Source organism: Eleutherodactylus coqui, chromosome 8, assembly GCF_035609145.1.
Source record: "Eleutherodactylus coqui strain aEleCoq1 chromosome 8, aEleCoq1.hap1, whole genome shotgun sequence".
NCBI classification, from domain to species: Eukaryota; Metazoa; Chordata; class Amphibia; order Anura; family Eleutherodactylidae; genus Eleutherodactylus; species Eleutherodactylus coqui.
Genome location: NC_089844.1, coordinates 185,941,657 through 185,953,656, shown reverse-complemented (window position 1 = coordinate 185,953,656; position 12,000 = coordinate 185,941,657). Strand labels below are relative to the sequence as shown.

Sequence of the window (12,000 nt, the reverse complement as noted above, 5' to 3'; positions counted from 1 at the left end):
GGGTTTGCTTTAACGGCGTTCATGATGCTGTAAAAATGATAGGTTATCGTTATTCTGTGGCTCAGCATGTTTACAGATATACCAAATTTATAGAGTTTTTTTTAACCTTAACGCTCTATGACGTACGTTTATGTAACTGGCTGGATTTTGCTTGGCGTAAAAGAAGTGAGCCCGCGCCATCCAGCAATGGGAGCCCGCTCTGACTGAAAGCACTTTGGTGGGGATTGGTGTGAACAACGATCCCCATGCTTAAGCCATTAAATACTGCAATCAATGTAGATCGAGGAGTGTAAGGGGTTCACAGTACAACTCTTTCTAGTTCAATGTCCCCTATAAAAACATAAAATGTAAAAAAAATTAAATAGTTAAAAACATAGTAACAAAAACCCCTATTTTGTATAAAACAAAAATGTAAACTGAAAAGACCCCCACACACACATATTTGGTATCATGGTATCCATAATGACCCATGCAATCAATTGAACACTCTATTTATCCCGCACAGCAAAAGCTGTAAAAAAAAAAATGACCCAAAATCCTTATTTTGGTAATTTTGCCTCCCAAAAAAAGCATGAAAAATGATTTTAAAAAAGCCGTATACACCCGAATATGATACCAATAAAACTACAGCTTATGAAAAAAAAACAGCCCTCACAGAGCGAAGTCAATGGAAAAAAAAAGTTATGGGACTTTGAATGCAGCGATACAAAAAAAAGGTTTTTATTGTGCAAAAGTGAAAAAAAAAATGAAAAAAAATATATATAATTTTGCTATTGTTGTAATTATACCAGCCTGCAGAAAAAATGTATCATGTAAATTATGCTGCATGATTAACTCTGAAAAAAACACACAACTTAAAACAATGGCAGAATCAATGTTTTTTCTCCCAAATCTCCAAAAAATTAAGAAACCTTACACAATACATTATATGTACCAAAAAATAAAAACTGCAGCTCGCCACGCAAAATACAAGCCCTCATATGACCATGATGACGGAAAAATAAAAAATGTATAGCTTTAGAAGAGTGGAGATGAAAATCCCTCCAAAATAGTAGCATCCTTATAGCAAAAATAGACGGGATCACTGAGGGGTTAATGTAGCACTGCTTAAAAAAGACCTTTTTATTGAACAAAACTGCTGTTCATCGACATCATTTGATCCCAATGACTGTTTTAACTTTCATTGACGCGGCTGTGGCGGCTCGTTTTTTTTATTGGTAACTAGAGATGAGCGAGCATACTCGCTAAGGCACATTACTCAAGCGAGTATTGCCTTTTGCGAGTACCTGCCCACTTGTCTCAAAAGATTTGGGGGGCGGCGGGGGATGGGGAGCAGCGGGGGGAGAGAGAGTGAGAGAGAGATCTCCCCCCTGTTCCTCCCCGCTCTCCCCCACCGCTCCCCGCCCCCCGACAGCACCCGAGTCTTTTGAGATGAGCGGGCAGGTACTCGGAAAAGGCAATACTCGCTCGAGTATTTGCCCTTAGCAAGTATGCTCGCTCATCTCTATTGGTAACATTTTGGAATACAAACAACTTTGCGATCACTTTTTTTCCACATTTTTTCTTGGAGACGGAGTGACCGAAAAATGCATTTCTGGTGTTTCCTATTTTTTCTCATGACTTTCACTGTGCAGGATTAATAATGTGATAGATAAATAAATCTTGGACACATCCCGGATATCCTGGGGGGTGCAGGGGTGTGGAAGGTCTTCTTCCCCTTCTTAGTGAGGGCACACTTACTATTGAAGCCCCAACCACCTCAGACCCTCCATATCCCAGTGAGGCCCGCTCTTGAGTGTCCTGCCTGTTTTTCTTCTATTTCCTTGCATTCAGTATGTGTTGAAGTTGTGGATAAAGGCTGCTGACCCCGGGTGGGAGTAGGTGGAGGGACTCCTGTGCTTGGATTCATCAATTGATTGGATCTGGCCTGGCACCAATAGGTGCCGCACTCCTGGTGGATGCCTATCTCATAGCCCTTGTGTACTTCTGATCCCCGGTGAAAGGAATCTTCAAACTCATTTTATTAAACAATAAATATAAGGGAAAAAAGGAAAAATACCACTTTTTCAAGCTAAAGGAGAATTACGCAGGTACGTTTTTTACAACCGACATATAAGTAGACTACATTAGTGCGTTAGACCTCGGTGTCAGCAAAATTAGCCAGTTGGCACCCACATTACCGACCAGCCCTAGATACAGCTCTAGTCAATAAACCTTGGAGCACGTTTCTGTGTGGACGTTGTGTCCGTCGAGCCGCACCATCTCCCCCAAACCTTATGGAATTTCTCCGGGCTTTTTCTATTTTTATAGACTATGTTCTCATACGGCAAAGTGGAATTAACGATATTCTGCACATTGAGAGCGTTGGGGAACGCCTATCTATCCAGCGTAAGGCTATTGTTTTGCGGGCCAGGAACACCTTAGTAAGGAATATCCGATCATGAAATTGTCATTGCTCTTCATCCAAAAGACCCAACAAGCATATAATCGGGTCTAGTGGAATTGGCATCCCCATTAGCTGGCTAAGAAATTCTGTAAACACCCTCCGGTATGTGTAGCTATCTGGGCAGCTCCATATTAAATGGTTGAAATTTGCCCCTGGTGCTCGGCACCGATGACGTACAAATGAACAATGGGGCCTGGTATTTATTCAGTTGTGCCCTGAAATCCAACGGGTGTTCCCTCCTTTATAGGCCTTGCCATGGGTCCTGTAAGTAAATTAGGGTCACAATGGGTATGTTTCTGAACACGGGACAAACGGGGGTATCCATTTGGGGGTGAACGTCTTTCATTCCTTAAACTGTTTTTAAATTTAAAAAATTGCCAAAAAAATTGAAAATCGTAACTTTTTCCTTCTGCTTTGCTTAAATTCATTCAAATACTGTGGGGTCAAAATACGCAGTACACCCCTAGATGAATTTGTTAAGGGGTCTAGTTTTCAAAATGGGGTCATTTGTGGGGGTTCTTTATAGTTTTGGCCACTCAATGGCTCAATAAGTAGGCAATGGGGCCTGGAATTTATTCAGTTGTACCCTGAAATCCAACGGGTGCTCCTTCCATTATAGGCCTAGCCATGTGTCCTGTAAGTCTATTAGGGCCACAATGGGTATGTTTCTGAACACGGGACAAACAGGGGTATCCGTTTTGGGGTGAAAGTCGTCATTTATATGTGTGCTGTACAAAAAACCCTGTTTTTAAATTGACGCAATAGCCCAAAAAATGAAAATTGTAATTTATTCTTACTGCTTTGCTTAGATCTATTCAAAAATTGTAGGGTTAAAATACACAGTACACCCCTAGATAAATTCGTTAAGGGGTCTAGTTTTCAAAATGGGGTAATTTGTGGGGGTTCTCTATGGTTTTAGGCGCTCAAGAACTCTACAAGTGGGCAATGGGGCCTAAAAGGACTTCAAGCAAAATCTATGTTCTGAAAGCCACCGATTACTCCTTTCATTTTGAGCTCCGTTGTGCATGCGGACATAAGATTAGGGCCACAATGGGTATATTTCTGAAAACATCACAAATAGGGGTATCCATTTTGGGGTGCAAGTCTTCCTTCATATGTGTGCTGTACAAAAAAAGCTGTTTTTAAAATGACAGAATTGCCAAAAAAATGAAAATCCTAATTTTTTCCTTTTGCTTTGCTTGAATTTATTCAAAAACTGTGGGGTCAAAATACACAGTACACCCCTAGATAAATTCGTTAAGGAGTCTAGTTTTGAAAATGGGGTCATTTGTGGGGGTTCTCTATGGTTTTGGGCGCTCAAGAACTCTACAAGTGGGCAATGGGGCCTAAAAGGACTTCAAGCAAAATCTATGTTCTGAAAGCCACTGACTACGCCTTTCATTTTTGGCCCTGTTGTGCATCCAGACATAAGATTAGGGCCACAATGGGTATGTCTCTGAACACGGGACAAACAGGGGTATCCATTTTTGGGTGCGAGTCTTCATTCATATGTGTGCTGTACAAAATAAGCTGTTTTTAAAATGACAGAATTGCCAAAAAAACGAAAATCCTAATTTTTTCCTTTTGCTTGGCTTAAATTCATTCAAAAACTGTGGGGTCAAAATATGCAGTATACCCCTAGATAAATTCCTTAAGGGGTCTAGTTTTCAAAATGGGGTCATTTATGGGGTTTTTCTATGGTTTTGGGCACTCAAGAACTCTACATATGTGCTATGGGGTCTAAAAGGACATCAAGCAAAATTTCTGTTCTGAAAGACACTGACTACTCCTTTCGTTTTGGGCCCCGTTGTGGACTCAGATATAATATTAGGGCCACAATGGGTATATTTCTGAACACGGGAGAAACAGGGGTATCCATTTTGGGGTGTAAATCCTCATTTTCGTGTAAACTGTAGGAAAAAAATATGTCTTTAAAATGATAGAATTGCAAAAATATGAAATTTTACTTTTTCTCCTCTAAATTGAATTAATTCTTGAAAAAAAACTGTGGGGTCAAAATACTCAAAACACCCCTCAGTGAATACACTAAGGGGTGTAGTTTTTAAAATGGGGTCATTTGTGGGTATATCTATTATTTTGACACTCATGAGCCTTTCCAATCTTGGCTTGGTGTAGGAAAACAAAGTGTTTTTCAAAATGCTAAAAAGTAATGTTAAATTTGTACGTCTCCTAAATGGTTAAAAAAAAACGAAAGTTTTTCCAATGTGCGCCCAAAATAAAGTAAACGGGTGGAAATATAAATCTTAGCAAAAATTTCTATATTATGTTTGCACATATTTAAGAAATTGCAGTTGGAAATGTGAAAAAATGACGATGTTTTCAAAATTTTCCCAATTTTGGCGCTTTTAATAAATAAACACAAATTCTATCGGTCTATTTTTTTCCGCCTAAATGAAGTACAACATGTGGCGAAAAAACAATGTCAGAATCGCTTGGATATGCAAAACCTTTTTGGTGTTTTTCCATGTTAAAGTGACACATGTCAGATTTGCAAAATTTGGCCTGGTCATTAAGGCGCAAACAGGCTTGGTCACTAAGGGGTTAAAAGAAGTTGGGGGGGCCCCAAGATAAACTTTTGCACCTGAACCACTGGTTGGTGCTATATAAATAAAGATTATTATCTATAACGTACCATTCCATCTTCATTTGAACCACGATGGCCAACTGGAATATCTCTTCCATTTTCATCAGTAGCTTTCACCTCAATGCCAATATTGGATTCAAGTTGTTTAAGCCAATTTTGGAGAGCAGTTTTCACATCAATGCTTTTCCAAATCCCAGGACCGGGGTTCATTTCGAGCTTTAGTGGTCTGATTCCGGTAGACCGCAAATTATCATTCACATATCTGGGTAATCTGAAGGTCTGTATAAAAACAGTGGTGCGTTTTTGAACGGGTTTCAAATATATCCACAGCTGAGCCTTTGCTATTTTATTGTACTGTATGATCGAGCTGAACTTGAAGTAGCAGCACTTTTGCTTTTCTCGTGTCGAAAAATCAGCTGTAAAACAAGAGAGGAACAGATTGTCACCAAAACATGATACAACAGGTGCAAATGGTTATTGCCGGCATCATGCAAGACTAGATCAGTTCGTTCAGTAGAGGTTTATATAGGTTTACTATCTAGATTCAATAAAAGCTACGGACGTACTGGAGACATTTAAAGGGGTAGTCCGGGCATTTACTATTGATGAGCTACCCGCTGCTCCAGATTCCCGCAGATCAGATGATCCTACAGCCCACTGTCGGTGCAGCAGGGCCGGACATTCACATTCAGGTTAATGTATTCTAAAGGACCACTTATAACTTCCTTCAAGTAGGTCTCCTTAGGGCGAAGTCAGACAAGCTATGTGCGCAAAAAAACCTTGTCTATTAGATCCATTGGTTTTCTATGTAGTGTTCACATGTCCTTTTGTTAAAGGTGCAAAATCTTTCCACCTGCAAACGATAGGACATGCATGCGCTGGGAAGGTCCGTGCTGCGCATAGATTCCCCTGCGGGGAGTCCCCTCATCACTGAACACTGTGACAGCGCTGTCACAGTGTTAAGTGGTGATGGGACTCCCCGCAAGGATGAAAGAATCCCCTGTGGCACAGCTGTGGCAGAGGATCGCGATGTTCTCCCATTGCTTACAATGGGGCCAGCGCTGCAGCCGCCCCATTGAAAGCAATAGGATGCAGGCAACCCCCGCAGTGATTTTCGGGGAAAGGCTTGAAATACAAGCCCTTCCCTGAAAATAACCCCTAGCTGCTGTAGAAAATGTAATGAATGGCTGAGTGCTGCCTTTGATTGGCTGAGCGCTCAGCCAATCAGACCCAGCTCTTTCAGGAGGTGGTGATTTTTAAATTGATTAAAGATGTTCACAACATAGCCGGGAAGTCAGCGAGAAGATGCACTGGAGCTGCACAGAGGCGGAGAGGTGATGTGTAATATATATTTACTTTTTATATTTTTTACAGCAGTTAGGGATGATTTTCAGAGAAGGGCTTATATTTCAAGATCTTCACCGAAAATCACTGCTATCACCGAATATCTCTGTTATGCGGATGACTCAACTCTGCTTGCAGAAACAGAAGCCGGTCTGAATCAGCTGATCTTTAAGAATACAACTGAAAGTGAAAAAAATGGGCCTCTACCTGAATATAAAGACGACTAAAATTATGACAACTGCAAAAATGGCCAAATTCAAATCAAAATCAACATTGAGGTCATAGAATGCATGCGAGACTTCACCTTCCTTGGCTTAAAAATTGACCAGGATGGAGAATCTATGAGAATCTAGGATAGCATTGGGGCGAAGCGTAATGCTAAACATGGCCAAAATCTGGAAAAGTAGGGATATCGGCATAGCAACTAAACGCAGGATAGTGCAAACCACTGTTTTCCCCATAGCCAAGATGACCGGGCCCAGGCTCACAGAGGCCAAGATGACCGGGCCCAGGCTCACAGAGGCCAAGATGACCGGGCCCAGGCTCACGGAGGCCAAGATGACCGGGCCCAGGCTCACGGAGGACAAGATGACCGGGCCCAGGCTCGCGGAGGCCAAGATGACCGGGCCCAGGCTCGCGGAGGCCAAGATGACCGGGCCCAGGCTCGCGGAGGCCAAGATGACTGGGCCCCGGCTCGCGGAGGCCAAGATGACCGGGCCCCGGCTCGCGGAGGCCAAGATGACCGGGCCCCGGCTCGCGGAGGCCAAGATGACCGGGCCCAGGCTCACGGAGGCCAAGATGACCGGGCCCAGGCTCGCGGAGGCCAAGATGACCGGACCCAGGCTCACGGAGGCCAAGATGACCGGGCCCAGGCTCAAGGAGGACAAGATGACCAGGCCCAGGCTCGCGGAGGCCAAGATGACCGGGCCCAGGCTCGCGGAGGCCAAGATGACCGGGCCCAGGCTCGCGGAGGCCAAGATGACCGGGCCCAGGCTCGCGGAGGCCAAGATGACCGGGCCCAGGCTCACGGAGGCCAAGATGACCGGGCCCAGGCTCACGGAGGCCAAGATGACCGGGCCCAGGCTCACGGAGGCCAAGATGACCGGACCCAGGCTCACGGAGGCCAAGATGACCGGGCCCAGGCTCACAGAGGCCAAGATGACCGGGCCCAGGCTCAAGGAGGACAAGATGACCGGGCCCAGGCTCATGGAGGACAAGATGACCGGGCCCAGGCTCACGGAGGACAAGATGACCGGGCCCAGGCTCACGGAGGACAAGATGACCGGGCTCAGGCTCACGGAGGACAAGATGACCGGGCCCAGGCTCACGGAGGACAAGATGACCAGGCCCAGGCTCGCGGAGGCCAAGATGACCGGGCCCAGGCTCACGGAGGCCAAGATGACCGGGCCCAGGCTCGCGGAGGCCAAGATGACCGGGCCCAGGCTCACAGAGGCCAAGATGACCGGGCCCAGGCTCGCGGAGGCCAAGATGACCGGGCCCAGGCTCGCGGAGGCCAAGATGACCGGGCCCAGGCTCGCGGAGGCCAAGATGACCGGGCCCAGGCTCACGGAGGCCAAGATGACCGGGCCCAGGCTCACGGAGGCCAAGATGACCGGGCCCAGGCTCACGGAGGCCAAGATGACCGGACCCAGGCTCACGGAGGCCAAGATGACCGGGCCCAGGCTCACAGAGGCCAAGATGACCGGGCCCAGGCTCAAGGAGGACAAGATGACCGGGCCCAGGCTCATGGAGGACAAGATGACCGGGCCCAGGCTCACGGAGGACAAGATGACCGGGCTCAGGCTCACGGAGGCCAAGATGACCGGGCCCAGGCTCACGGAGGCCAAGATGACCGGGCCCAGGCTCACGGAGGCCAAGATGACCGGGCCCAGGCTCGCGGAGGCCAAGATGACCGGGCCCAGGCTCGCGGAGGCCAAGATGACCGGGCCCAGGCTCACAGAGGCCAAGATGACCGGGCCCAGGCTCACGGAGGACAAGATGACCGGGCTCAGGCTCACGGAGGACAAGATGACCGGGCCCAGGCTCACGGAGGACAAGATGACCAGGCCCAGGCTCGCGGAGGCCAAGATGACCGGGCCCAGGCTCGCGGAGGCCAAGATGACCGGGCCCAGGCTCGCGGAGGCCAAGATGACCGGGCCCAGGCTCACAGAGGCCAAGATGACCGGGCCCAGGCTCACGGAGGCCAAGATGACCGGGCCCAGGCTCACGGAGGCCAAGATGACCGGACCCAGGCTCACGGAGGCCAAGATGACCGGGCCCAGGCTCACGGAGGCCAAGATGACCGGGCCCAGGCTCACGGAGGCCAAGATGACCGGGCCCAGGCTCACGGAGGCCAAGATGACCGGACCCAGGCTCACGGAGGCCAAGATGACCGGGCCCAGGCTCACAGAGGCCAAGATGACCGGGCCCAGGCTCAAGGAGGCCAAGATGACCGGGCCCAGGCTCACGGAGGACAAGATGACCGGGCCCAGGCTCACGGAGGACAAGATGACCGGGCCCAGGCTCGCGGAGGACAAGATGACTGGGCCCAGGCTCGCGGAGGACAAGATGACCGGGCCCAGGCTCGCGGAGGACAAGATGACTGGGCCCAGGCTCCTGGAGGACAAGATGACCGGGCCCAGGCTCCTGGAGGACAAGATGACTAGGCTCAGGCTCACGGAGGACAAGATGACCGGGCTCAGGCTCACGGAGGACTGGGTGACTATATAAATAGTAATAAGATTAGTACTGAAAGTGTTGGCCTATTAATAAATAATGTAGGAGAAATTGTAGAGGGTGATGAGGAGAAAGCAAATTTATTAAATTTAGTTTTCTCACTAGTGTATTCACAGAGAAAAACAAAATGTCAGATGAGATGCAGAGTGGTAAACTCTCCATTAAATGTCTTCAGTCTAAGGGTACTTTTAGACAGAACGAATATCGTTCAAGCGAGCGAAAGTGAACTATAATAGTTCATGAGCCAGTGACTATATGATGTTGATCATTTTATGGAGGCATAAAAACCACAGAGGACTCATTCACTTATCGTTCAGTTTAAACATGTGTTTGCCTGTCTAAACAGGCTGCATGAGAATGAAAGAGGTAGCGATGATGCCACTCAGTCATTCAAACGAGAAGCTGCTCATCTAAAGGACCCTAACCCAGGAACAAGTGCAGAGCCACCTTTAGGCCTCATGTTCACAGGGAAAAGAAGAATTAAAATCCGCAGCGGATTTTAACTCTTCTCCCGCCCGTGGATCTGCACCCCATAGGGATGCATTGACCACCCGCGGGTAGATAAATACCCGCGGATGGTCAATAAAAGGGAATTTAAAAAAATATGGAGCATGAAAAAAAATGGACATGCTCCATTTTCGTGCGGGTCTAAAATAGGAATAAATTTACCCGCAGCGGACTGGGCAGATCTTCTTTCTTCGGCCCGGCGGATGTGCCTGGCGCAAGTTTATTCTTATTTTCTCCACTTATGTCCGTGGGCCACAGGGATCCGCTGCAGATTCTCCATGGAGAATCCGTAGCAGGCCTGATTTTCCCCGTGGACATGAGGCCTAAAAAGATTAAAATAGACAAATTGCCAGATCCCTTAGCCATATACCCCTTAGTAATCAGGGAATTAAGTAATGTAATAGGCAGAACCTTTTCTTATACTTAAGGACTCTGACTATACACCAATCCAGTGGAACTGAGCCCGTCACTACAATGTGGTGGCAATATTCAAAAACTGAACCTGGAAATTATAGGCCGGTAAGTCTTACTTCTATTGGGGGTAAAATGTTTGAAGGGTTTCTAAGAGATGCTATCCTGGAGCAGCTCAAGGAAAATAGCTGTATAACTTCGTATCACCACGGGTTTATGAGAGATCGCTCCTGTCAAACCAACCTAATCACACTTCTATGCGGTGGTAGGTTCTAGAATGGACTAGGGAGAGTCGCTTGATCTTGTGTATCTGGACTTTTTAAAAGTGTTTGATACTTTGCTGCATAAAAGGTGGGTATATAAAATGAGAATGCTTGGTCTGGGGGAGAATGTGGGTAAGTAACTGGTCAGTGATAGAAATCACAGGGGGGTTAAAAATTGTACATACTCTGATTGGGTCACTGTTACTAGTGGGGTACCATGGGGGCAGTATTGGAGGGGGTCATCATTACCAGTGGGGTACCAAAGGGGGTGGTATTGGAGGGGTCACCATAACTAGTGGGGTACCACAGGGGGCAGTATTGGAGGGGTCACTCTTACTAGTGGGGTACTACAGCGGGCAATATTGGAAGGGTCACAATTACTAATGGGGTACCACAGGGGTATATACAGTTGCAAATGGATCTGGCTAAGTTGGGGGCAGTAAAGTGGCAAATAAGGTCTAACACTGATAAATTTAAGGTTCTGCACATGGGCAGGGAAATACATGTCATCATTACACACTAAATGGGAAACAACTGGGGAACCCTGGCATGGAAAAGGACTTGCGGATTTTAGTTACCTGTAAGCTTAACTGGAGCAACCAGTGTCAGGCAGCTGCTGCCAAGGCAACTGGGATCATGAGGTGCATCAAAAGAGGTCTAGGGGCGCATGACGAGAACATTGTTCTCCAATTTTTAGGAGTCACTGGTCAGACCACACATGGAATATTGTCGACAGTTTTGGGAATCGGTACCCAAGGAGAACATATCAGAGCTTGAGCGGGTACAAAGGCGAATAAAGTAATAAATAGAATGGGCGGACTACAATACCAGGAGAGGTTATCAAAATTAGGATTATTTAGTTTAGAAAAAAAAAACGTCTGAGGGGGGGATCCAATGACTATGTCATCTATTATATCAGGCGTCAGAACAGAGATCTCCCCCATCATCTATAATACTCAGGACTGTAACAAGGGGGCGCTCTAATAACTATGTATAGATATATGAGGGGTCGGTACAGAGATCTCTCCCATCATCTATTATACCCAGGACTGTAACAAGGGAGCGGTCTAATAACTATGTATAGATATATCAGGGGTCAGTACAGAGATCTCTCCCATCATCTATTATACCCAGGACTGTAACAAGGGGGTGCTCTAATAACTGTGTATAATATATCAGGGGTCAGTACAGAGATCTCTCTTATCATCTATTTATACCCAGGACTGTAACAAGAGGGTGCTCTAATAACTATGTATAGATATATCAGAGGACAGTACAGAGATCTCTCCAATCATCTATTATACTCAGGACTGTTACAACGGGGTGCTCTAATAACTATTGTGGCAAGTTGGAGTTACTCGCCTATCGGATCGCCATATTTCAGTCAGGCTGGTTGGCACACATGCATAAAAGGCTCAGGAGAGTTGCAGTTTCTTTTCAGTTCTGGAGCCTGTAAGTATTTATTCCATCCACAGCACATGCAATACTTAGTACATACAGTTCTCAGGGTTCACAACACACAGGGTGTCTGTCACCACTCCTCACCCCGTGAGTCTAGAGGTGTCCTCCTCTGGTCACACTTGGGACGGGCACCAACTGGTCCGTGCCGGACTTCAGGCTCCTAGTTCCTGATGCAAGGTCTTCACACCGCCTCTCACTCTGGCTCTCAGCCAAGTTCTCCCTCAGTG

At 46.7% G+C, this 12,000-nt stretch overlaps 1 protein-coding gene across 1 annotated transcript in view; it reads right to left on the bottom strand.

Moving 5' to 3' along the window:
- LOC136577261 (growth/differentiation factor 8-like) overlaps positions 1-12,000 on the bottom strand; it is a 55,991-nt gene that overhangs the window by 4,911 nt on the left and 39,080 nt on the right. Inside the window, exon 2 of the mRNA XM_066577096.1 lies at positions 5,100-5,467. Coding sequence (XP_066433193.1) covers positions 5,100-5,467 — 368 coding nt within the window. The remainder of the gene's footprint in view (positions 1-5,099; positions 5,468-12,000) is intronic.